A 27982-nucleotide genomic window follows, 5' to 3' on the forward strand; every position below is an offset into this window, starting at 1 on the left:
TTAATTGTGTTGTTCTTGTGCATCTTGTCTCATGTGCCTGATTAAAAGAGACAAGAACTTGCACACCTCAGGTTTAAAAAGAAAAAACAAACCTTTTTGTTTTGCTTTTATTCAGATTTGTTGTATGATTTGGAATTCTTTCATATCTAATTGATATTGGAAGGAACCTCCATGTTTATCAAAAGAGGGTTATTCTCGGGTATTCCACTCTCTTTAGGGTCGTGAATCGAGTGTGCATGAACCTGTGTGGTTAAAAGGTTCCATAACCCCACATTCCTTTTTCCTTCTCTGAAACACTTCTTCATCCCAAGACTTCCTGTTGAGGTTATATTGTGATTTCCTCTCACAAACCCATACACGTATGGAGACTCCAAGCATCATGTGTTCTGATGGAAAAGATGTTAATATGATTGTTAAGCCATCAATCATGAAGTAAAAAGAAAAATCTTTGTTGCCTCCAACTTTGAAAAGAAAAAGAAGGAATGTGAGGAAGCCAAGAGTTGTTCCTTCAAATTCTCAGAAGTTTTCTGATGTTCTTGAAGAGTTGAAGGAAGCAAGGAAGGAGATTCAGCAAATAAAGGCTTTTGTTGTGAGAACTCTCGAAATTCAGAAGGCCCTGGTTCGACATCATCAGCCTAGAAGGTTCGTTGGAATCGACTCCTTTCTCCATGAACCTTAAGTAACTATGGCTGTTGACGACAAGGAGTTCGGGGATGATAAAGAATTATTCAGAGGTCTCAATGTCTATTAAATCTTCTTTTTGGTTTTTAGAAGAATAACTAGGGTTTGGAATATCCATTATTGTGAGTACACATAGCTATGTCCAACGATTTTCATCTTCATTGTTTTTAGATTTATCTATTTAAATTCTAAAGTATTTTTTGGAAGATGATTTTTTCAATTTTAATCTTTATGATTTTATATATTGCAAATTGTTATGGGATATGTTGTTTCCGTCCGTGAACCTGTGACTGTCCCATACCTGTTCAAAAGTTATCTCTACTATGTCGATATGAATGTATTGATGGAAGATAGAATGAACTTTTGACATTACAAAAGTTAAAGCCTTTTATGTCATGTTTTGATAAAAAGAAAGAATAAAACTTTTGTTTACAAAGATTAAGTCTATGATATGTCATTGTGCAAATAGTGATGAAAAATAGAATGAATCCTTGTTTATTCCGCAGTATTTGGTCGATCTCCGGTCCACAATCTTTGTGCATATATTGTGTTGTTCCATAAGGTTTTTTTATGTCGAGCACAATCGACTGAGTTTTTCAATCTTATGATTAACTTAGTTGTTGCTTTGTAAGGTTCCCTATGTCGAACATGATCAACTAAATTAATCATTTTCTTTTGGTTATTTTAGTTGTTGCTCTATAAGTTCGCCATGACCAATTAAATTGATCGCTTTTTGTGGTTAATTTGGTTGTGTATTCCAATTGAATTAATCATGGGTTTTCTTGTGATTAATTTGGTTGTTATCTTTCGATTGAACTAAATATGGGTTCTCTTGTGGTTATTTCAATTGAATTTTTTTTTGGATACAAATTCATGTTTTCATGTGATTTGGTTGTCCAAAGAAATCCTTCTTTTCTTGTGAAAGTAAGGTCGCCTTTGTTGTTCCTTCGGGGATGACATTTTATGGGGGAGAGTTCTTTTGAACTTGTGCTTAATTGCCAAATCTTTGTGGGGAGTGCGGCTGTGGAATTTTTATGGGTTATCTTGTACCTTCATTAACTCCTTGATGAATGCATTTAGCTTCGACTTTATGATTGCATCTAAATTTGTTGGTATGTTAATACACCTTTTGGTCATGATGTATCTCCGTGAAAATTTCATTAGGATCCCACTAATTTTCGTACCTTTGCCAATTTTTTTGACAAAAAGGGGGAGAATTAATGTGTAGTTCACACTACAAATACATATGGTTTACGGATCATTATGTAAGGGGGAGTGGTTTTCATGTTGAGATATTATTGACTAAGGGGGAGTGATGTATATCACCATAGCGTTATTGTCAAAGTTGTGATACAATTGAACTTTGATGTTGTATAATAATACTATGACACTGTATAACAATGATTGAGAGCATTTTGTTTTCTCATTATTATAGCTACGGATCTTCAACAACTGTGATGCTGAACTTACAACCTTTAGGATCATGGAGTACTTGGAAGTGACGAAGATTTCGAGTCGCGTTGAAGATGCCAAGGAGATCAAGCATGTGGATAAGAAGGTACATTTTTATCTTTTTTATAATCCATATGTATTGATAGTTTTGTCACTAAAATTGAAAAAGGGGGATATTGTTAGAGCATATGCTTGGTCAAACTCGCATGCGTTGCTATCTCAAGTATGTTTGTCAATGTTAGTGATCAAAACTATGAGTCTTGATTTCTAGCCTATTTGTAGATGTCTCGGACTAGGACATAGATAGTGTAGTTGAGCTTAAATCTCTCGACGTTCATCTCTTGAAGACGAAGAAATACTAAGGGGAGCTTGTGGAACTTCTTCGACAAAAGGTATGTGGAGACTTGAACTTATCTATCACTTGGAAAGTCTATTTATACCATCTCCTATATTGAGACATAAGTCATGTTACGATATAGTTTTCTCTATACACATTTGAGATTTCGAGCTCAGTATATCTCGCTTACATATTTCTCGAAATATGTGTTGGTAAGCTTTCGCTTCGACCAAGTTCATCTTATATCATGAGAAAATTTCCGAGTAACATCTTACATGGTTTTTGTGATACAATCATTGTGTAAGATTGGAAGGTTTCAATAATGATTATTTCAATATCTTGAAAATTGTTTCAATGCTAATAGTGTGTGAAAACGGCTATTGATATTATAGAAGAATGTTTCAATGATTGAAATAAAGAGTCGATGATGTAACCATCTTTGGATATAAGCATATATAGTGTGTTCGCACATTAGTGTATAAGTCCATAAACCGGAAGCCAAGAGTATGCATATGTGTGTATACGAAATTGGTGAAGGAGACAGGTTAAGTACGCGTACCCGTACGCATACTGGCGGAAGTTCTCGAACCGAGAATTTCTGTTGAGTTTGGTTTTGGAAAAACTCTTAACTAGTCACCTTAAGTATGCGTACACGTACACGTACGCATACTGGCGGAAGTTTTTGAATCGAAAATTTCTACTGAGTTTGGAAACTTTACAAACTCAAAACCCGGTTGCTTAAGTACGCATACCCATACGCATACTTAAGCTGGTTACTTTGTCAAATCGGTCAAGTCCACGAAGTTAAACATTTAAATCATAAGGAATGCAATCTTTGCAAACCGTGACTATAATGTAATCAAACCAATTTGATTTCAATTGCGTTTTCTAAACATTTGAACAACTCTTTAACTAGTTTCATTTGAACTAGTTATGGTTAAGATGAATAAGGTTGATATGAGAGTAATCATATGGCTAACCTCGGTTAACTATTTGTGAACCAACATGGTGTACACGTTTAGGTACGGTTACATAAACCTAAATGAGGGTACATTTCATTTGTGTGTGACAAGCTAAGTTCGATCTAACGGTTGAAAGATATTAGCTTGGTTGAATCAGTTTTTTCATCTAACGGTGATTATTGAATGATTTTTTATCAAGGTAACTTGGATTGCAAACCCTGATTTGAAAACTATATAAAAGAGAACTCTAGCAACCGGGAAACCTAATCCCCACACCTCTCGTGTGTTACTAGTTGCATAACTAGAGTCGATTCTCCTTTAACCTTAGGTTTCTTCTCAAGACCCTGTAGTTTTTTTTTTTTTCTAATAAACAAAAACTGAAACTTTATTAAAAAGAATTAAAGTTCACAATTACAAGCCAAAGGAAAAAACATAAAAACTAAAACAAACAAAACAAGAAAAGCTACTTAAATCTGCAATAAGGTTGGTCAGGCCATTCCATGTTAGTCAAACTGCTTGGTCTGTCTTCATAAGTAATTTTTTGCCCCTTCAAGAGATGTACACCCTTCTTTGCAAAGTGATCAGCAGAAAAATTGACTTCCGTATAAGCATGCCTATAATAAATTGAGAGAACTTTAGCCTGCACTCTTTGCCATCTTTCTAGTAAAAACCAGGGGATCTTCTGTTGCATTAAAGAATATATGCAAGCCTTTGAATATGATTGTAGGATAATCTTGTACCTTTGGTGTTCAGTGACCCATTCTAAAGCTCTACGACTTGCAACAAACTCTGCAATATAGTTTGTAGTCACCCCAAGACCTCAAGATTCAGCAAAAACAAATCACCATATTGATTTGTAACCACAAATCCATATCCAGCAATGCCAGGGTTACCCCTTGAGGCACCATCACAGCATAAAAGAATTTCCTCATTACTGGGAAGATAAAAGAATAGATCAATAATTCTAGTTTGTTTCAATTTCCTGTGCTGAATCAAAAAGTATTGCAATATAAGTACTTCATAGTCGAATCCCCACATGGTACCTTTCATTCTACATTCACAGTAATGTGCCATCTTTTTAATCTTGAATTTCACCTTAAAGAGATCAGGTCTTGTATTTCAAAGAAAAACTCATTTCTTAAAAACCATAGTTCTGTCATAAGAGTATAAGAACATACCATCCATATGTCTTTTATGATGGGACTAGAATGCTTGTAAAGTTTAATAACATCTTCAAAGGAATGAGATAGTGAAAAATACCTCCCAGCCAGCTCCACAAAAGTTTGTTGAATTGACAATGCCATAAAATATGATTCACTGAATCTTCCCCTTGGTGACAGATGAAACGTCTAGAAGCAAACTGATAACCCCTTTTTTTTTTTCAAATTTTCATCAGTAGGACAAATTTCTCTAGTAATTTTCCATACATTAGCTGAGACAGAAGGCAGAACAGCATTATGCCAAAAAAATTTATACCAATGAAGTTTAGCTAAAGGCTTACTAATTTTCTTGACTTCATCAGAGACAGTGAAACAACCTGAATGGGAATTAGTCCAAATCAAAGTATCTTTACCTGAAGTTAGCTGTAATAGCTGAGAAGCATTGAATAATTGAAGGAAATCTTCTTGAATACACCATTGACCATTTACTATAAGGTGCTGCACCTTCAGATTAGGATGTGAAAGAATAAATGGATGGTCAGGAAATAATTTAGTGATAGGTTCCTCATAAATCCAGCTATCTGTCCGTATAGAAATGTTTTCTCCAGTGCCAATAATCCATATAGTATTTTCTTGGAATTCTTTGATAACCCATTTGATACCAGGCCACACTGTAGATTTCTTGTAGTAAGATATCCAATTACCCTCTTTATCTTTATATTTATCTAGGAAAAAACCAGCCCATTCATCTTGAGAATTTAGCATTTTCCATAAAAACTTCATAAGCAAAGGTTTATTCATGTCTTCAAGTTTTCTAATTCCAAGACCACCTTCTTCCATAGGAGAACAAACTTTTTCCCATTTCAATGTTACACGTTTTTGTTCTTTAGCATTTCCTGACCAAAGATAATTCCTAATAATCCTTTCACAAGCAGCAATAACTTTCCTTGGCCATTTGTAAATAAACATATTATATATAGGAATACTGCAAAGAACATGTTTCACTAGAGTAAGTCTTTCCTGGAAATTTAGTAATATACCACTCCAAGTAGTGAGGCTAGATTGCATGTATTCCACTAGGTGTCATAAATGAATAGATTTAATTTTACCTTGCACCAACATTACACCCAAATATTTATCTGGGTAGCAAGACAGATTCATATGGAAAAACTCAGCACTTTGTCTTCTCCTTGTAACAAAAGTACCATGGACAAAACATTTACTTTTATCAGCATTTATAACTTGACCAGAAGCAGCTTGATAATCAACAAGTAGAGATTTCATATTAGTAATACTTCTCATACTCCCATTACAAAATAAAAATATATTATCAGCAAAAAGTAAGTGTGTAGGATGTAACCCATTCCTTACCACCATTGGTTGAATTTTATGTTCAATGACCATTTTCTGGATATTTCTACTAAGGACATCTTCAGCAATTATAAAAAGTATGGGAGAGAGGGGGTCACCTTGCTTGAGGCCTCTGCAAATACCAAAAAAACCAATTGGTCCACCATTTAACATAATAGAGATTTTTGAAGATTAAAGAAGCACCAAGATCCAGTTACAAAATTTTGCTGAAAAACCAAGTTTCTTCATAGTTCTATAAACAAATTCCCAGTTCATAGTATCATAAGCTTGTGATATATCCAACTTGAGAATCAAATTCCCTCCTCTTATAGTAGTAGACATTTCATTAACTAACTCAGAAGCAAGAAGAACTTGTTCATGAATATTCCTACGCTTAATAAATGCAAATTGTTGTGGAGAGATAATTCCATGCATAAATTTGCTAAGTCTCACAGTAATAATCTTGATGATAATCTTAAAACAAAAATTGCTTAATCCAATAGGTCTGAAATTTTTTGCATTTTTGGCACCTTTAAGTTTAGGAATTAAAACAAGGAAATTTGAATTCATACCACTAGGAATCAAGTTGTTCTGCCAACAAAACTGAATAGCATCCACCAAATTATAGCTGATGATGTCCCAAGTTGCTCTATAGAAGACACCGATGAATCCATTTGGACCTGGAGCACCATCTTGATTAAGCTCAAAAACTGTTGTTTTAATTTCATCAACATCAGGAGTTTGTTCTAAGAAACAATTATCATCTTCAGTAAGAATATGAGGAACAACATCAAAGATAGAATCATTAACGTGGGTAGGCTGGTATTCAAACTTCTTACTAAAGTAATCAATTAATACATTGGAAATACCCTGTTGGTTAGATATAATATTACTATAATTGTTTTCAATTTCAGCAATGGAATTTTGTTGTTGTCTCAATTTAATACTTGTGTGAAAAAAATTTGAATTAATATCACCCTCTTGAATCCATTTTTGTCTAGATTTATCCCTCAGAAAAGTATGATAATTGTTTGCAGCAATATCATATTCATCTCTAGCAGTTACCAACTTGTCTAGCAGATTAATATCAGAAGGATTATTATCAGATGCAAAGGTAGTTGCCATAACTTTTTCTTCAGCAGTTGTCAGATTAACTTTCACATCACCAAAGACCTCCCAATTCCAGATTTTAAAAATCTTTCTGAGCCTTTTAAGTTTATTCATGAAAACAAAAATAAGATTTCCAACTGTTTCTCCATTCCAGGAGTTTAACACCACTTGCATAAAAGAAGGATGAGAGAGCCACATCTTCTGAAATCTAAAAGGAATGTTTGAAGCTCTAGGAATTATAGTATCAGATCCAATAAGATAAGCATGATCAGAAATACCCCTGGTACCCACATGATAATGCTAGCCATTGAAAAATCTAGCCATTTCAAGTTAAAGAAAGCTCTGTCTAAGTTACAAAGAATCCTTTTTGAACCAACTCTACCATTACACCAAGAAAATTCAAGGCCACTTTTAGGTGCTTGAATAAGGCCACAGAAGTTGACACAATCCTGAAAGTCTCTCATAGCATAATACAAAGGACTTTTACCACCTTTCTTCTCATCCACAAACAAACGGAGTTGAAATCACCCAATAACAGCCAAGGCTTATTTAATAAACTAATATCACATAAATCTTGCCATAATTCTCTTCTATTGACAGTATATGAATTTGCATGAACTCCAGTGACCAAAACTCCGCCTATTTCAATAGTAATACATTACCTAGAAGAAGCAATAACTCAAGGAGAACTAATTGTACAATTCCAGAACAACCATATATTAGATTTATTGTTATCATCAGAAGCATTAAGAATAATCTTGTAATTTATACCAAGAAGTTTAATAATATTTTTCTTAAACTTAATTTTAGGTTCTACAACCCAAACCAGAGAAGGATTATTTGAATTGACTAAAGAGTAAAGTTTATCTTTGGCCTTTTGTATTTTAAGGCCTCTAAGATTCCAAGAAATTACTTTCATTTGGGGAGGGGAGGATGAGAAGGAGGAGATAATCCCCCTTTTTCAACCACATGTTTTAAAACTTCTCTACTGCTCTTTCTAGTGGCAATAGGTTTAGGAGGCTTTGGGGGAGATTTTTTCTTATAAACTCCAACCACCTTACTAGATGTTCCAATCTCAAGAGAAATAGGTATAAATTTTTCAATATTAGGTACAATGGTAACATGTTGAGAAACAGTACCAAATCCCAACAGACTAGAGGTACTAACCTCTTTGATTTCACCATCTTCAGAAGAAGAATCATCATCATTAGTGTCTTGAAGCATTTCAAACTTGTTATTATTCAAGGGAATATCAGAATTATGATTAATAGAAGTACCTTCCTTTTGGGGGGTGATCAAGGTCTCCACCAGTGGAGATTGCACAATAGAATGACAAGGAATCTCTGAATTTACTGATTGTTGTGGCACTGAGGATTGTGTCAATGAAGCTTGTGGTTGCTCAGAAACTTGCTTTGCTGGAGATGAAGTACTTGGAACTTGAGTGGCCATCTTAGGTGATGCAATCCCATTGTGTATTTTTGGAGAAGTAGGATTGTGATTGACTTGTTCATTCACTGAGTTATGTTTCTGCATTCACTTAAAAAGTGTCCAACAATCTTGCATTTGTTACAAAATTTAGGTAGGTTAGTGAGAGTAACCCCCTGAGAAAAGGCTCCATATCTAGTGATGATCCATAGCTTCTTTGGAATTGGTTTTGCTAAATCAATTTCAACAAGAACTTTAGCATAGAAACCACTCTGGTAATTTAAGGTTGCTGCATCAACCTTGACTAGATTCCAAATGGCTCTACTAATAGTAAAGAGTGTTTTTTCATCCCAATATTCCAAACTCAATCCAGGAAATTGAACTCAGATCATTGCCTTAGAAGTACGCTGATGTTCTGATCTTAGGAATCCAATTTCTAATCTGAAGAACTTGATCAAGAACTTCCCAGTTACCAGATTTGATATAATTTTTATCTTCTTCATTATCTAATTTGATAGTAAAAAAACCTTTACCTAATGGAATCAGTTGACATTGACCCTTTAAACTCCATTGTTTTCTCAGAATAGAACTTGCCTCAGAGAATTTAAGACGAAGGAGATCAAGTCGACCTATTAAAGAGAATCTCCAGGATTCATATCTATCATTATCCTGATCATCTATCAAATTAATAGAAGGCTGATTATCAACTTTTTTTGAAAGATCAACTATCGATGGATTTATTTCAGATCCGTCGACATTTTCCACAGAACTCATATTTAATCACCACAAAAAGATAAAATACTACACATAGATCCCTAATAATATTGAGATGAGAAAATCGAAACACCAATCATTGAAATTATGAAGAGGAACACCTGAATGAATGTTGTTGTTGACCTTGAAGAAGGAAGATCGAAGAGAAAAAACTTTGAGTTGATCACCGATTCACCGTTCAGCATTCAGTTGTTTATTTTCCAGTTCTGTTATCTTTTTCTTCTTTTGTTGTATTTGATGATCTCAAAATCTGTTGAGCCTCGCTCCAATTCTTCTCTCTTGAAGATAATTCTCGAGACCCTGTAGGTTAACGACTTGAAGACTTCATTGGGATTGTGAATCCAGACCCAACTATTATCTTTTTAGTTGTGTGACTTGATCTTGTTGTTTCTATCGTGTTGAGTACAATTGAAATAATTGGCCCGAGATTTTATATCTCCGTTAGGAAAAGATAGAAAAGTAATCACAAACAAACTTCGTCTCGTCGTTTGTGATTCAATAATAACTTGTTTCGCTAGTCGATTAAGTTTATTGTGAAGTGATTGATAATACTAGGTTGTTCTTCGGGAATATAAGTCTGGTTTATGAATTGGTTCATGTTCACCTTGATTTATCAAAAGACGGAACAAAAACTCTTGGGTATTTTTGTGGGAGACATATTTATTCAATCATATAGACTTTTCCATGTGAGACAGATTTTTCTATCAAGTCATCGACTTTGGGTCGTAGCAACTCTTAGTTGTGGGTGAGATCAGCTAAGAGAATCAAGTGCGTAGTATCCTGCTGGGATCAGAGACGTAAGGAGCGCAACTATACCTTGAATCAGTATGAGATTGATTAGGGTTCAATTACAGTCCAGTCCGAAGTTAATTTGTAGTAGGCTAGTATCTGTAGCGGCTTAATACAGTGTGGTGTTCAATCTGGACTAGGTCCCGGGGTTTTTCTGCATTTGTGGTTTCCTCATTAAAAAAATTCTGGTGTCTGTGTTATTTCTTTTCCGCATTATATTTTGTTATATAATTGAAATATCATAGGTTGTGCGTTAAGATCAATCAATTAGAATATCCAACCTTTGGTTGTTGATTTACATTGATTGACACTTGAACATTGGTCTTTGGTACCGTTCAAGTAACTCCTCTTATATACAATCAGGCTCGCAGATTTCTATTTGATGATTGCGGATTGAATTAAGAGTTAGAGATATTATACTCTTTGATATACTTTAATCTAGATTGAGTCTGACTATCTAGTTGATTCTCTAGAAAGTGTATTGGAGTAAGTCCTCTCAGATTGCCAAACGAATTGTTGGGTGTGGTTGTTAGACCCACGGATTTTCAGAAGTGACTCCTCAACTCACCTACTCCTATCAGTTAGCCATATACCCATTTTATTTTTAAGAGTATCAATTTGTGTCATTTTCTTCCTTAAATTAACCTTGTCATGTAAATGCCTAGTGTTTCAATCATCAAATTTCAGGATATTTTGTTTTGCTCTTTGCATATGAAGTCATGTTGGACATCATACCAGTATTTCAATTTTTCTTCAATGTCTCTAACCCGGTTCAAATTTATCTGAGTAGTACCATTACTATTCAATAAGTCCAACTGGTTCTGAAAGTGAGTAATTTGGGTTTAAATATTCCGAAAGCATTCATATTCCACGCTCTGAGGAAATGTTTAATATTCATTAAAGATCTGGTGAGCATATAGGCATGAGAGCATCTTTCAAAAGTTTTTCGGTTTGTACTAATAATGTCCCTACAAGAACTGTGCATGAACTAACATCAATTGAACCTGAGAGGTTTCTTGGTAGGATTATCATCCTTAGAGTTGACAACCAGGATATGGCAATGATCACTACCTATTGCTATCTGAAAAAGCGGGGGTCTAACAACACCACCCAATATTTCGCTTAGAAATCTGTATGGACAAACTCGAATATACTTCTAAGAGAATCAACAAGACTCAATCAATTAAAAGTATATCAACGAGTTTATATCTGTCTTCTTGATTTGATTTACTCAAGCAGGAACTGCGAGTTCTAATCAAATGCAAGGAATAACTTGGATGGTACCAAATACCAATATCCAAGGATCAATCAACGACAATCAACAACCAAAGGTTGGATTAGTCCAATTGATGATCTAATGCAAAACCTGTATTATTTAAATTATAAAGATAAAACAATATAATGCGGAAATAGAAATAACACAGACACCAAAAAATTTGTTAACGAGGAAACCGCAAATGCAGAAAACCCCCGGGACCTAGTCCAGATTGAAAACACATTATATTAAGCCGCTACAGACACTAGCCTACTCCAAGATAACTTCGGACTGGACTGTAGTTGAACCCCAATCAGTCTTCCACCGATCCAAGGTACAGTTGTACTCCCTACGCCTCTGTTCCCAGCAGGATACTGCGCACTTGATTCCCTTAGCTGATCTCACCCACAACTAAGAGTTTATACGACCCAAAATCGCAGGCTTTGACAATAAACAAATCTGTCTCACACAGACAAGTCTAGGATCAATCTGTCTCACACAGAAAAACCCTAAAGGTTTTGTTCCGTCTTCTGATTATAATCAAGGTGAACAGGAACCAATTGATAATCCGGTCTTATATTCCCGAAGAACAACCTAGAGTTATCAATCACCTCATAACAATCTTAATCGTATGGTAGCGAAACAAGATGTTGTGGAATCACAAACAATGAGACGAAGATGTTTGTGGCTACTTTTTATATCTTGCCTATCGGAGATATCAATCTCAAGCCAATCAATCTGATTGTACTCGCACAATAGAATATGCAATATCGAATCACACAACTACGATAAAAGTAGTATCAGTCTGGATTCACAATCCCAATGAAGTCATTAAGTCGTTAACCTGGTTTTAGAAGAAGAAAACCAAAGGTTAAAGGAGAAACGACTCTAGAACGCAAACTAGTATCACACGTAAGGTGTGGGGATTAGTTTTGCACAATACTAGATGTCTCTTTTATATAGTCTTTCAATCAGGGTTTGCAATTAAGTTACCTTGGTAACAAAGCAATCAATATCCACTGTTAGATGAAAACCTGATTTAGATTCAAGCTAATATTTCTAAACCGTTAGATCGAAAACTTAGCTTGTTACACACACTTGACAGTGCACATTTCTATGTTTGTTAACCGTACCCAAACGTATGCACTTGTTAGTTCAACAATAGTTAACCAAATGGTTAGCCATATGAGCGTTTCATATCAACCATGTTCTTCTTTACCATAACTAGTTCAAATGACTTCAAGATGTACTAGTTAGAGAGTTGTTCAATTGCAAGGAAATCTCATGTACTACACAAGACACAATTGAAGCAAAGATGATTTGATTCACTTGAATCGGTTCATGAACTTTTATATCCACGGTTTGCAAACTGCATTCCTTATTATTTTTAAGTTTAAGTTCAGAAATCATCTTCAGATATATAACCTTCTCAAGTTCGCATACTAGGTTCGCGGACTTAAGTTACCGGGCAGAGTTTACAAACTCCAGCTGAAATTCTCGGGTATGAGAACTTCGTCGGTTCGCGGACTTAGATTCACGCAAGTAGTTTGTCAACTCCAACAGAAATTATCGGGTTTGAGAACTTCGGCAATTCGCGGACTGAGTTCGCGGACTTGTCTCACGCTATTCTTCAAGTTCTCTTGATCAACAAAGTTCGCAAACTTTGGTTCAAGAAATAGGACTTATACATACATGTGTTTCCACAACAATGCTTATGTACACCATTGTTTATGTAATCTAAACTCTTATTTCAATCATTGAAACATTCTTAGAGGATGTTATATAGTTGTTACACCGTTTCTCTTCAAAGCAATTTTTAAGATGATTGAAACATATCATGACTTTCGTCACTAGGTAAAGATAAACTTGATCGAACCGAAAAGCTTACCAACACATATTTCGAGATATAGATAGGCGAGGTGTACTCGGCTCGAAATACCAAATGTTTATAATAAAAGTCTATATATATAGCATACGACTTATTGTCTCAAATAGTAGGAGATAGTGTAGATAGACTTTTGAGTGATAGATAAGTTCAAGTCTTCACATACCTTTTTGTCGAGAAGTTCCACCGGTTTCTTGAGTAGTTCTTCTACTTGTATGATGAATCGCCATGAAGTCCTTGAGCTCAACTACTCTATCCTAGTCCAAGACTTAGCTATAATAGACTAGAAATCAAGACTTATAGTTTTGATCATTAACATTGACAAACATGCTTGAGATAGCAACGCATGCGAGTTCGACCGAGCAATGCTCTAACAATCTCCCCCTTTGTCAATTTTAGTGAAAAAACTATCAATACATATGGAATACAAAAAAGATAAAGAAACTTTAGTAGCTCTTATTCCACATGTCTAATCTTCAACATTCCTCGAAATCTTCGTCAATTCCAAGTACTCCAATGATCCCAAAGGTTGTAAGTTTAGCATCACCGTTGTTGAAGATCCGTAGCTATAACAATGAGAAAACATAGTTCTCGATCATTGTTATACAGTGTCATAGTATTATTACACAGCGTTATAGTATTATTAGACAGCGTCAAAGCTCAATTGTATCACAACTTCAACAATAATACTATGGTGATATGTATCACTCCCCCTTAGTCAATACTCCATCTCACATGGAAACCACTCCCCCTTACACAATGATCCGAAAACCATATGTATTTGTAGTGTGAACTACATATTAATTCTCCCCCTTTTTGTCAATAAAATTGGAAAAGGTACAAGAACGGGATCATAATGAAATTTCCGAAAGAGACATTTCATGACAAAAGGAAAAAAAAATACATACCAACTAATTTTGATGCAATCATAAAGCCGGAGCTAAATGCATTCATCAAAGAGTTTAAAGATACAAGATAACCCCTCTAAAATTCCACAGCCGCATACCCCTCAAGATCTGACCATTAAGCACAAGTTCAAAAGAACTCTCCCCCATTTGATGTCATTCCCGAAAGAACAACAAGAGCGACCTTAATTTCGAAAGAAAAGAAAGATTTTTATTGGACACCAAAAACCATAAGAATGATTTCCTAGAGCTAAAAACTCAATCAAATTAATTACAAGTAAACCCATGATTAATTTAATCGGAATACACAACCAAATTAAACACAAAAAGTGATCAATTCAATTGATTGTGCTCAACATAAGAAAACTTATGGAGACACGAAAATACTCAACTAGATTAATTACAAGAGAACCCATAATTAATCTAATTGAAATACACAACCAAACTAATTACAAAAGTAATCAATTTAATTTTCATTTTGCTCGACGTAAGAAAACTTACGGAGCTACGACTAAGTTAACCATTCGAGAAAGATTAGCTTAATCGTCCATATACTCAACACAAGAAAAAACTTATGGAGTACTGCAGTATACACATAAAATATGGATCAGGGATGATCAATACTGCGGAAAATACAAGTATTCATTCTATCTTCAATCACTATTTGCATAACGACAATCAATATACATCATCCTTGTTCACAAAAGATTTTAACCTATCTTCCATCAAGAATTGACAATATAGGCTTAACTTTTGTATTTGTCAAAGTCCATTCATTCTTTAATCCAATATATGAATATCGACAACAAACGACCTTACTTTTGACAAAGTATGGGACAAACATAGTTCACGGATGTAAACACCAATATCCCATAACAAATTGCAAATATAAAATCATAAAGATTAATACTGCAAAAATCATCTCTCAAATAGTTTTTAGAATTTAAACCAATAAACCTAAAAACATGAAGATGAATACGTTTGGCAATAGCTATGTGTAATCACAATAATTTCTATTCCAAACTCTAGTAATCCTTCTCAAAAAACAAGAATAAATTCTCATAAGAAGTTTCCTAGGAATCAAGACAAACTCGTAATGCACATATTAGATGATTTGTCCTTAGAGGGTAGAATCAATCTTTTTCACCCTGATTTACACCAAGAATAGATACCAAAGGCGTATAAAAATATTTTATTAACAAAGAAGAACATACAAAGTCATTAAGTACCATGCACCATAGTTCACATAAAATGATTGTGAACATTCAAGAATCCCATAGTGATGCGTACTACTGCCTATTCTTGAACTTCCTTCTTTGTGATTCACCAAAAACATTCTTGTAAAAGCTACAATGAGCTTAGAAGAGTAGTACTCCAAGAATTCAAGTGCCCAAGTCCAAGAGAAGTGGAACAAGTGCAACGAAACGGAGCAAAACACTCAAAAATAAGAGACAGGACAAATACCAATCTTAACTCATCCAAATTCAATAATTCTCATATCCATTTTGAAGATAATTCAAAAAGGAAGAGAATGCAAAAAGAATGAGGTCATTCTGAGTTTGGACGAAGAAGTTACGGCCAAAATAAGTTTACCGAATATCGACGTCAAGTATGCGTACGGGTTTGCAAACGAATTTTCAAGTCCGCGAACTTAAACCCCTCGATTTTGATTTTAAAAGATATTATGCATACCTGGTAGGTGTACCATGAAGTCCAAACATCCCAAACTACTATTTTCAAACCTAAACGTTTAAGAACCTTAAACATAGATCAAGTTAGGTAGAAAAGAACGATAAGAAAGGTACGTGAATCATTATAAATTCTCTAAACAAATAAAAGCACAAATATTACTCAAGTTTATAGACATACCTTTTTAGATGAATCCAATTGAATTCTACAGCCTTACCGAACATAATCTGTGCGCCCCAATTTTCGTGCTTCCCTCACCGTACACATAACAGGGCATTCCTTGGTGAGGATGCACTTACAACACAATCAAGTTGTGTTGGGGTGAAAAATGTCTTGTTCACCACAATTGACCTTTATATTATCATGAAAGGGATCACTTTTAGAGCCTCTCACATCCAATTCCATTTTTCCAAAAAACTTGTTAAGTTCCAACATCATGGATACTGCCTTCTCCATAGTCATGGAATTTTCTGGAAGATCATTCCTTTTCACACTAAAAGCATCATTAGATTTCTTTGGTACCCACTTCTGAGTGTGTTTAGGAACAACCGGAACCTTCTTCCCATTACTCTCTTCAAGATTTCTCGGAAGAGAATTGGATTGACTATTCTTTTTCAAGTTAGTCTTTCTCCAATTAGGAGAATCGGATCTTGTTTTCGTCTTTACGAAGTTATCCTTTTGATAACCATTATGATTGTGAAAAGACTTCGTATAACGTTTATAGGCAAATCTAGGTTTATCACATTAACGATTCCTTTTCCTAAAGGTTGGAGAGTTACAACCTGTAATGTTAAGGGGATTAGCCTTAGCATTTGATCTTGGTTTCACAACTTCTTGTGATGCCCAAACAATAACATCATGAAGTTTCTTATTCCTTATACAAAAACGACATCTCCTTTCCAGGTGACCTTTATTTCCGCAATAGTGGCAAACATAAGGAATGTTCTTACCTCGATCCATATGTGCTGACTTTGGAGGTTGATATTGTTTGCTCTTTTGAACCTTAATTTCCGGTGAAGGTGTTTCACTTTTGCCATCAGTGGAAACCTTTTGTTGAGAAGAATCACTAGCCTTGACAAATTTTACCTCTTTGCTAATACTTGGAGCATCTATTCCCTTATAGCCCAATCCTCGTGTATCACGATGATTTTTACTTGCTCCTAGCATAGTGGTTAATTTGCTTGAACTAGTATTGAACTTTTTCAAGTCATCTTCCAACATCTTGATTTTATCAAGAGCAGCAGCTAAATCAGCCTCAAGGCGTTTTTCTCGAGCGAGACAAGCACTTTCTCTGTCATCAAAACTAATTTGTTGAGAATTAAACCTTGCTTTAGATTTTGCAAGTTTCTCTTCCAACAAAAAGTACTTTTGATAAATATTATCACATTCAAGTGACTTCATACGTAGGTTTTCCTCAGAATCCTTGAGGATCGATTCGTTAGAACAATTCGAAAAATAAACACCTGCATAACATCCTCTCAATTTCTTGTTTTCTCGACAGAGAGGAGTCAGAAGAGGTGAGACATGAGAAGTTGTAATCTTCTTCATCTTCCACGAATCCAAAAACTTAACATACTCTGAGACTTCCTCATCAATATCTCTATCAATATCTGAATCACCTTCATCAGAAAGTTCATCCAACTGTTCTTCTAGGAGAGTTTCCCAATCAAAAGTTTTTACATCAAGAGAATGTTTAGATATTGACTTAGATCTGATAGTTCTCTCAGGTGAATCCAAGATTTTAGAATCATCTGGTAATTTCTGAACTGGTACGTTATAAGAGATAGACTCGTCCATAATCAGATCACTACAAACACATACTTATAAGGTCTTTAACATGTTTTCCTGCTCTGATACCAATTGAAAAAGCGGGGGTCTAACAACACCACACAATATTTCACTTAGGAATCTGTATGGACAAACTTGAATATGCTTCTAAGAGAATCAACAAGACTCAATCAATTTAAAGTATATCAACGATTTTATATCTCTCTTCTTGATTTGATTTACTCAAGCAGGAACTGCGAGTTCTAATCAAATGCAAGGAATAACTTGGATGGAACCAAAGACCAATATCCAAGGATCAATCAATGACAATCAACAACCAAAGGTTGGATTACTCTAATTGATGATCTAATGCACAACCTGTATTATTTCAATGCGGAAATAGAAATAACACAGACACCAGAAATTTTGTTAACGAGGAAACCGCAAATGCAGAAAAACCCTGGGACCTAGTCCAGATTGAACACACACTGTATTAAGCCGCTACAGACACTAGCTTACACCAATCTAACTTTGGACTGGACTGTAGTTGAACACCAATCAGTCTCCCACCGATCCAAGGTACAGTTGTACTCCCTACGCCTCTGATCCCAGTAGGATACTACGCATTTGATTCTCTTAGCTGATCTCACCCATAACTAAGAGTTGCTACGACCCAAAATCGCAGGCTTTGACAATAAACAAATCTGTCTCACACAGACAAGTCTATCAAAGGATCAATCTGTCTCCCACAGATAAACCCTAACGGTTTTGTTCTGTCTTTTAATAATAATCAAGGTAAACATGAACCAATTGATAATCCGGTCTTATATTCCCGAAGAACATCCTAGAGTTATCAATCACCTCACAACAATCTTAATCGTATGGTAGCGAAACAAGATGTTGCGGAATCACAAACAATGAGACGAATATGTTTGTGACTACTTTTTATATCTTGCCTATCGGAGATATCAATCTCAATCCAATCAATCTGATTGTACTCGTACGATAGAAGATGCAAGATGAGATCACACAACTACGATAAAAGTAGTATAGGTCTGGCTTCACAATCCCAATGAAGTCTTTAAGTTGTTAACCTGGTTTTAGAAGAAGAAAACCAAGGGTTAAAGGAGAAACGACTCTAGCACGCAAACTAATATCACATGTAAGGTGTGGGGATTAGTTTTGCACAATACTAGATGTCTCCTTTATATAGTCTTTTCAAATCAGGGTTTGCAATTAAGTTACCTTGGTAACAAAGAAATCAATATTCATCGTTAGATGAAAACCTGATTTAGATTCAAGCTAATATTTCTCAACCGTTAGATCGAAAACTTAGCTTGTTACACACACTTGACAATGCACATTTCTAGGTTTGTTAACTGTACCCAAACGTATGCACTTGTTGGTTCAATAATAGTTAACCAAATGGTTAGCCATATGAGCATTTCATATCAACCATGTTCTTCTTTACCATAACTAGTTCAAATGACTTCAAGATGAACTAGTTAGAGAGTTGTTCAATTGCAAGGAAATCTCATGTACTACACAAGACACAATTGAAGCAAGGATGATTTGATTCACTTGAATCGGTTCATGAACTTTTATAGCCACGGTTTGCAAACTGCATTCCTTATTCATTTTAAGTTTAAGTTCAGAAATCATCTTCAGATATATAACCTTCTCAAGTTCGCAGACTAGGTTCGTGGACTTAAGTTACCGGGAAGAGTTTACAAACTCCAGCAGAAATTCTCGGGTATGAGAACTTTGCCGGTTCACTATTTGGGTTCGCGGACTTAGCTTCACGCAAGTAGTTTGTCAACTCCAGCAGAAATTCTCGGGTTTGAGAACTTCGGAAGTTCGCGGACTTGGCTCACGCCATTCTTCCGGTTCTGTTGATCAACAAAGTTCGCAAACTTTGGTTTAAGTAATAGGACTTATACATAAATGCGTTTCCACAACAATGCTTATGTCCACCATTGGTTATGTAATCTAAACTCTCATTTCAATCATTGAAACATTCTTAGAGGACGTTATATAGTTGTTACACCATTTCTCGTCAAAGCAATTTTCAAGATGATTGAAACATATCATGACTTTCGTCACTAGGTAAAGATAAACTTGATCGAAGCAAAAAGCTTACCAACACATATTTCGAGATATAGATAGGCAAGGTATACTCGGCTCGAAATACCAAATGTATATAATCAAAGTCTATATATATATAACATACGACTTCTTGTCTCAAAGAGTAGGAGATAGAGTAGATAGACTTTTGAGTGATAGATAAATTCAAGTCTTCACATACCTTTTGTCGAGAAGTTACACCGGTTCTTTGAGTAGTTCTTATACTTGTATGATGAATCGCCATGAAGTCCTTGATCTCAACTACACTTTTTATCCTAGTTTGAGACTTAGCTATAATATACTAGAAATCAAGACTTATAGTTTTGATCACTAACATTGACAAACATGCTTGAGATAGCAACGCATGCGAGTTCGACCGAGCAATGCTCTAATACTATCAAATGATAATGCAATTATGAAAAAGATTAAACCAATCCTGATTACCTAGCACTCTATCAAGCCTTTATAAAATCAAATTAGAGCTTTCTCTCCTATTAGACCAAGTATAAGGATTTCCCATGAACCTAATACTAGATAAGTACAGAAAGTATGGATGATCATCTACCTCATTAAGCTGATTTTGAGACACAAGATTACCACCTATTTTCTCTTCTTTATTAGTTATAAAATTCAGGTCACCTATGACCAATCGGACAAAGCGATTATGAGCTAATCCTGATCTCTTTTGAGTCTTATCGAATAAAGCGGTTATACATATATAATCGGTTCAGTTTGTAACTAAGTTATCTTAGTTGATTAATCGGACTAAGGGAAAATTTCTTCGAGCAATTGTTTCCTTGATGACATACTAAAACATGATTACTTCTGTAGTTTCGTTTTTAGTGTTGGTTATCTAAAATGGTATGTGAAACCTTTGTGCTTAACTCTCATAAGTTGTACAAGTTCTTATGGATCCTTTCGGTTTTCTCTTAGGTTTATTCGTTTCTTTGTCATTTTTGTGATAAAAAAAAGGAGAAATATATGATCACTAGGAAGGGATATATATGCTTAAACGTTATATCTAACAAAATATTAAAGCATAAACTAAGAGAGACAAACAGATCATCATGCTGTGTAGTATTTCTTACTACAAAATAGGGATAGCAAAGATGTTTGGATTTAATATATACCTAGTTTCCCTTAAGGGGGAGTAAATATTTTGTTATTCAAATGTCAACAACGACATTTATTTTTTGAACATATAAATGATTGTGTTGTTGAAACTTGGAATCAAGTGTATGAAGAATGTGTTATTTTGTAATTCGTTTATCTCCACATGTATTAGAGTTTTGTCACTAAAATTGACAAAGGGGGAGATTGTTCGAGCATTGCTCAGTTGAACCCACCAAGCGTTGGTATGTCAAGTTTGGTTGTCATATTTTGGTATCAAAACTCAATTAGAGTCGCTTGATTGAATGTACTAGAGTCAAATTCTTTTAGGTTAGACTAGAAAGTATAAGAATGTTGAGACATACAAGTATTACCTTGAAGACCTGAAGATCGTGAAAACGTATCGACTACAATGAAGACATCATCCTTCCACTTGAGGTTAGTGATACTGACTTGAGTTGTTTACATTCATATCGTTACTTTCAAGTCGTTTAAGATTGAAAACATAAAGTGCGAGGTTATATTTAATACTCTAGTATTATACTTGGTCATTTTATTATGATCAAAGTGTCAAGGAAGAATATTTGATTAAGAAGTATAACGTTTATATTTTGAACTTCGTAAATGCGAGATCAACATAATCTGTGTAACTCGTTACTTGATTGAGTATTGGATATAGGTGTGGTTTCATCCTAGGAAACTATGTTTGGTAGAACCGATCTTAACTTATGTTGAGAGTTATGGTGGAATCGATCCTTATTTGATTTTCGGATTTGGATTGATCTTACCCGACAAAGGAGTTTACTAGTTTAAACGGAAGAGCCTTTGTCAATTCAAAAAATATTTTCATAAAAGATTATTATTGGAGTAGTTACCAAACAACTTTGTTCCTTTACTGTTTAGAAGACGATCAAAAGGAGTTGAGTGCTTAAGACTTTACATCGATAAAGCAACTTAAGATAGTTATTTATGTCTTGGGATTCATGTGTGTTGGCCAGACGGTTGTAGGCACAGGGATACTGAGGTAAATAGGTAACTAGGGGTATATTTTGGTCTCAACTATACAAAGTTGGCTTTTTTTCTTGGTATATCGGCTTAATTTTGGGAGTATTCACAACTGGTCTAGGTCCCAGGTTTTTTTTGCATTTGCGGCTTCCTCGTTAACAAAATCTTGCCGTGTCATTTACTTTACTTCCGCATTATAATTGTCTTATTATAACAAAGTAAATAACACTTGTACGTTAATCCTAATCACTTGATATTGATCTTATAGTAAAACAGTTTTGGACCCTAACTATTATCAAGTGAATATGTTGAAGTTGTATTGCCTCGATTTTGTCTATAGACGACCACTTGGGATATCAGACTTATAAGTTAAAACGAAAAGATTATGGTGTACTTTGGAACCCAAGTACACGGGATTTTACCAATTCATATAAAACAAAACTATCATAAGGTATGATTTATTGGATCGGAGCATTGTACCCTTATAGCAGTTTTTGTCGGCCTAGAAAAATTCATTAGTAAATAAGGAAAATGACATAGTTTTCAAAAAACTAAAATTAAAACAAAAGGAGTAAGTAAAAAAAATAATAAGGAAAATAACCTGAATTCCAAAAAGCATAAATGAAGATAAAAAAAACTTATGATCATTCAACACTGATTGTTGGAATATCCCATAAGTTAGAAGTAAGGATTGACATCTAAAAGCTGGAGTTCATGGTTCTATTACTTTCGTGTGTGATTAAGTCGTTTTTCGAAAATGGATCCAGAACTTCCATCAGGGTTTTCCGTAATACACGTAAATGATTATAAAACTTCAAGAGAGTCTATAACTAAAGATGTCATTAGCAATACTATTGTTTATAAAAAATAATGGGATATTGATCTCTACCTTCTCTTGTATTAATTATGGACTTTATAGATCTACTCAGTGAAAAGAAACTAACTACATAATTCATTACAATTTTTCATATATCAATTACAAAATATTTAGTATTTTAGTGTAACATCATGAAATTATAAATTATGCTTCCTTCAAAAATAATATAAAAAGACTAAATTTGAGGAGTCTCTAATTATTGAATTTATGATTAGTCGTATTAAGTTTTTACACTTTTAATTGGCAACTGAGCTACAAACTGAAATTATAAATTATGCTTCCTTCAAAAATAATATAAAAAGACTAAATTTGAGGAGTCTTTAATTATTAAATTTATGATTAGTCGTATTAAGTTCTTACACTTTTAGTTGGCAACCGAGCTAAAAGACTAATTTAATAAAATTCTTGATTGTTTTCGTCTCATTATATTAGAGAAGCCACGATAACTTTACCCAATAGTGATGAGTACACTGTAATGTTTTCTATTGTGTCTTTTGAGCTTAGCATGGCCTAAGAATGCACATTATTAGGTTACCTAAACCATCAGCTATCATCCCAAACCAATAGCTTTGCTTTAATGGAATGCCTAAAAGTTCATTAACCAATCAATAATCGTATTAGGCTCGGGAATTCGAAAACAGAGTCGATATGAGGGGTTGCATGAGGTTTGAGAGAATTCAGAATAAGGGAAGAGGTGGCTGATACAAAAAATATTTTTTTTCGATTGGGAAAACCTAGTTAAATCAGGAAAGTAAGGAATGAACACTAATATTCGGTCCACCTCTTTTGGACGGTGGATAGTCTCAAGATGTAGGCAACGTTTTCTATTATTAGAAAATGTTGCTTGCATTAACTCAGAATGGTTATGAAATAAAAAAGAAATAGAAAGGAGAAAGGAGAAGAGGAGAAACAAGAATAAACTTGATTTATAACAAGAATACATCCTACTAACTGCCCAACATTTTTTAATCCCAAAATCAAATTACTAATCGATTTAGGAAACAGGCCAAGAAAATAACTGATATACTATAAGAATTCCCTCTTACATATCATCTTAATTAACTACGGAAAATTAACATGGTACATTTCATCTCCATCATGAGTTAAAATACCCCAACTTCTTTCGGTTCCTTCAGGTTTGAGATCTTCATTAAACAAAGAAAATATGTATGTTTCTAGTTCAACACTAGGTCTCCTTGGTGTACCTGTTGTTGATGTTAATTGAGAAATCAAATTGTTATTGTACATTGAAGCATAGTCTATCGTCGCCACATCGTTCCCTGACCAAGGCCAACCTGTTTCAGCCACGACAATCCGAACATCGGGCGCATCCAATTTCTCTAGTGCTGCATAAATTGCATCAACCATAGCATAAAGGATATTCTTGTATCCATATTCACCATCTTGGACAACAACATCGGTGGTGTTGAACAATACATAATCCAAACTTACACCTCCAGAGCCAAGGTAAGCGAAGTAAGGGTAAGCATTCACAAGGAGAGGGTACCCATTGGTGTTAAGGAATGATGCAAGGGATCTAAATATCGGTGCTGAATCATCCGTAAATCTCCCTACAGAAGGTGGATATGACACTGCTATTGGGTGCATATCGATAGCGGTTGTAACGGGAATTGGTCTATTGGCAGCTTTAAGAGCAGCATCGAGATTTTGAATCGCTGCAACTAAAGAATTTGCGTAGTTCCCAGGGAACATAATTTCATTACCAATTGATATGTATTTGAAATTCACATTTGTGAATGGAATGATATTGGTGTTGATCCATGACGTTGCATAGGACGCGTCACTTGCGAGCGTCAGAACATCTTCATTAAGTGTTCCTAGGACTACTTCGATGAGAGAATTGTTTATCGCCCTTAGAAAACTGAGATTTGGATTGAAGATGCGCACACGTTGGATGTTATGTTGTTGGAGTATGGTTGGGACTGCGTCTGGAGAAGGGAGATTGTCACCCTTATCTCCATAATTAATTCCAATCTGTATAGCTTATGAATGGATATTAACATAGAAAGAGCAAGATCAAATTAACACAAAAGAAATAAAACAACAAAGTTGAAATTTATAGGATATGAAACGTTGTTATAATGTTGTACCTGCTGAAACTGCGAAGAAGGAAACCCAACTGAAGAGGACTATTTTCATCGGAATAGGATTATTGTTAGCCATGATTTCCTAAATTTGAAGTAAGAAATGGTTTTTATATACGAACAATCCAAAGTTTCACAAATTTAAAATCTTACAAAATGCATTTCCTTTTGAGAGATTATTGCACCACTAATTGAAAAGTTCGTTGATAGCCATACATATATATATGTGGAGAACATTAATATGATTTGATAACCATTTATCACCAGCGTTATTATCCTTTCAAAATAAAAATAAAAATTACTGTATGTGGACAAATTAAGGAATAATTAAGTCGTTGGATGCAATTAATTCAGGATCTATCTAAAGATTTTATAATCTCATTACTTAATTCACCAACACTTTTATTAAGTGATTAAGTTACAAATCACATTAGGAAAATGACTTGGCACAATTTGGAAGGCATACAAGGAAGATTAAATATCGCCATAAATGATTTATATCGCCGTGTGTTATTACTTTGTTACCATATGCATAGCTGACAATTATAGCACATTACAAAGTTTTTCTGCTAAAGTAATTCATTTACCACTTTGTTTGCTCATGTTATTAACATATATATGATGCTATACTATCCCATGCTGCCATTTTTAGTAAATGTTATCCTCGGTTGAGGTTAACCCTGCAATCCAGAGATTGTGGAAACAGTTCCATACAGATCCTTAAATGATTTGGACACCTACAAAAAATAAGATAAACAAATAGTGTAGAGTCCTTCCTATAATAAGCAGAGGACAATGAACGAGTGTGCCCCAGGAATTATTCAGCTGAGTTAATAGGGCCTCTGATGGACATGATAAAAGGCAAAAAAGATATTCTAAGGTTTCCACATCGGATGCTAAAAAAAGGCTAAATATGCCTTTGTTTTCCGGAACAATGAAAAATTGTTGAATTTTCACAGTAAAACTGTACCCTATGTCTATTGAAATATCTTCTTATCAAAAATGAAAAAATTGAGCCTGACACCGGGCACGGCTCATGTGCTCTTGTAGTCGCCCCTGCTTTGCAGTTTGAGATACACAAGGGTGAAACACATGTTAATCTCACCTCCAGAAGTTAAAAAGAAACATAATTCTGAAATTACAACAAATGAAAGCAATTGTGAGTAAATTTTTTGTTATCCTTTGATATTCAACAACATCATAGATAATAATCTGCTTTCATGTTTGGGAAGGTTCAAGTGAGATGGGTTACGTAATCAGCTGATGATTCAGTTGAATCACCATCGTACTTGTCCACGAAATATATCCTTCTCTTCTACCTTGTATACAGTGAAGTAAATAATTTTTCCTCAACTCAAAATATTTTGGGTTACAACCAACATGCAGAATACGCAAATGTAATTAGAATCGCGGACATATCAAAAATACAATAATTAATATGAATCTAATTGGTACACATATTTATGCATAACTATAAAACAATAGAGGCCCGATCAGATGAAATTCCATAAACTTAATTTAGTTAATCTGATCAGTAGCTGCAAAATTTAACTAAACTAAATCTCTTGAAAGAAGATCTTACAACCGCAAGCATGACAAGTCTACCACCAAAACAAAAATTAGAATTAGAGGTAAATCAGTGGAAAAAAAGTTGGTGGAAACTCACAGTAGAAGATTGACTAAAAGAAAAGTATTATTTGAATAATGTTTAACCAGTACAGAGATGTCAGAGAACTTCGTATATACAGACACGATAGGAAGAGACAACTCATTACAACTGTAGCTCTTTATCAGACACAATGATTAACAACTAACTATTTGTTACACTTAACGGAATATTACAACAACAGTTAAACCGATATTAACTGTCGCTAATAATGTGCAAGTGATATATACTCTCAATACCTCAATGGAGGATCGAGAGACTGTCTTCTGCTTTTTAGAGCTTCAGGTAATGGGATTGATACCAAAGTAAATGCAGAATCCACTTGTGCTTCACCTGTCATCTGGATTTCCTACCAAAATCAGTATCAGAAAAGGAATTGAGAGCAACAAGGCCTTTTTGTAAAACAATCCCATAATCTAGAGTGGATTTGAGGTATCCAAGTATCCTCTTAGCAGCAATGAGATGAATGTCATTTGGGTTTTGCTTGTACTGACACACTTGACTGACATAATAAGATGTTTCGGGCCTTGTCCAGGTGATGTACTAAAGAGACTTAACTAGTGATCTGTATTCAGAGGGATCAGAAAGCGGTGAACCATCATGCTTACTCATCTTGACATCAAGTGTATAACAAGGTTTAACACCAAGCATATTTGATTTCTGGAGAAGATCAATTATGTACTTTGTCTGAGAAAGGAAATTTTCATTGTGATTCCTCTTCACACTTCAAGACCTAAGAAATACGAACATCACCATATCTTTAATGGAAAAATGTTGTTTGATGTTTTAGATAACAGAGTTGCATAAGTGTTCAGAAGAACTTGTCAATAGTATGTCATATACTTATACCAATAAAATGGCAATATGAACTTCAGCATTGTGAACAAATAGAGATGTATCTGCATGAGACATTTTGAAACCAAGAGATAGAACCACTTAAACAAGCTTTTTATACCAAGCTCTTGGAGCTTGCTTCAGGCCATAAATTGACTTATGTAATTTGCACACATAGTCTAGATGGTATGGATCTTGAAAACCTAGTGGTTGAACAATTTAAATTTCTTCCTTTAAGTCTTCATGAAGGAAATCATTACTTACATCAAGTTGCTTGACTCTCTAATCTTACTGCACATCAAGAGATAAAACTAGTCTTATGGTTGTAGGATTAGCAACATAACCGAAAGTCTCTGAATAGTTTGTGCCTTCTATTTGGTGGAACCCTTTTGAAAAAGTGGAGGTCTAACAACCACACCCAACAATTCGTTTGGAAATCTGAATAGACAAAGTCCAATATACTTTCAAGAGAATCAACTAGACAGTTAGACTCAATCTAGAGAAAAGTATATCAAAGAGTTTTGTATCTCTCTTTCTCAATTCAATCTGCAATCATCAAATAGGAATTTGCGAGCCCGATTGAATATAAGAGAATTAACTTGAACGGTACCAAAGACCAATTTTCAAGGATCAATCAATTTCAATCAACAACCAAAGGTTGTGTTAGAGCATAGCTCAGTTGAACCCACCAAGCGTTGGTATGTCAAGCTTGGTTGTCAT

General features: G+C 34.6%; 2 protein-coding genes across 2 annotated transcripts; both read right to left on the bottom strand.

Annotated features, from left to right (window-relative positions):
• Positions 1 to 6134: 6134 nt before the first annotated feature.
• On the bottom strand, positions 6135 to 7250 carry LOC113291471. Its single transcript, XM_026541000.1, has one exon. It carries the CDS (start codon positions 7248 to 7250, stop codon positions 6135 to 6137), a length of 1116 nt encoding a protein of 371 aa, XP_026396785.1.
• Positions 7251 to 23557: 16307 nt separating this feature from the next.
• Positions 23558 to 24954, bottom strand: LOC113289234 (putative glucan endo-1,3-beta-glucosidase GVI). Its single transcript, XM_026538434.1, has 2 exons — positions 24769 to 24954; positions 23558 to 24660 (listed from the first exon to the last, which is right to left on the bottom strand). Exons 1-2 carry the CDS (start codon positions 24839 to 24841, stop codon positions 23720 to 23722), a joined length of 1014 nt encoding a protein of 337 aa, XP_026394219.1. The 5' UTR covers positions 24842 to 24954; the 3' UTR covers positions 23558 to 23719.
• Between the last annotated feature and the right edge of the window lie 3028 nt (positions 24955 to 27982).

This window comes from Papaver somniferum, chromosome 6 (genome assembly GCF_003573695.1).
Source record: "Papaver somniferum cultivar HN1 chromosome 6, ASM357369v1, whole genome shotgun sequence".
NCBI lineage: Eukaryota > Viridiplantae > Streptophyta > Magnoliopsida > Ranunculales > Papaveraceae > Papaver > Papaver somniferum.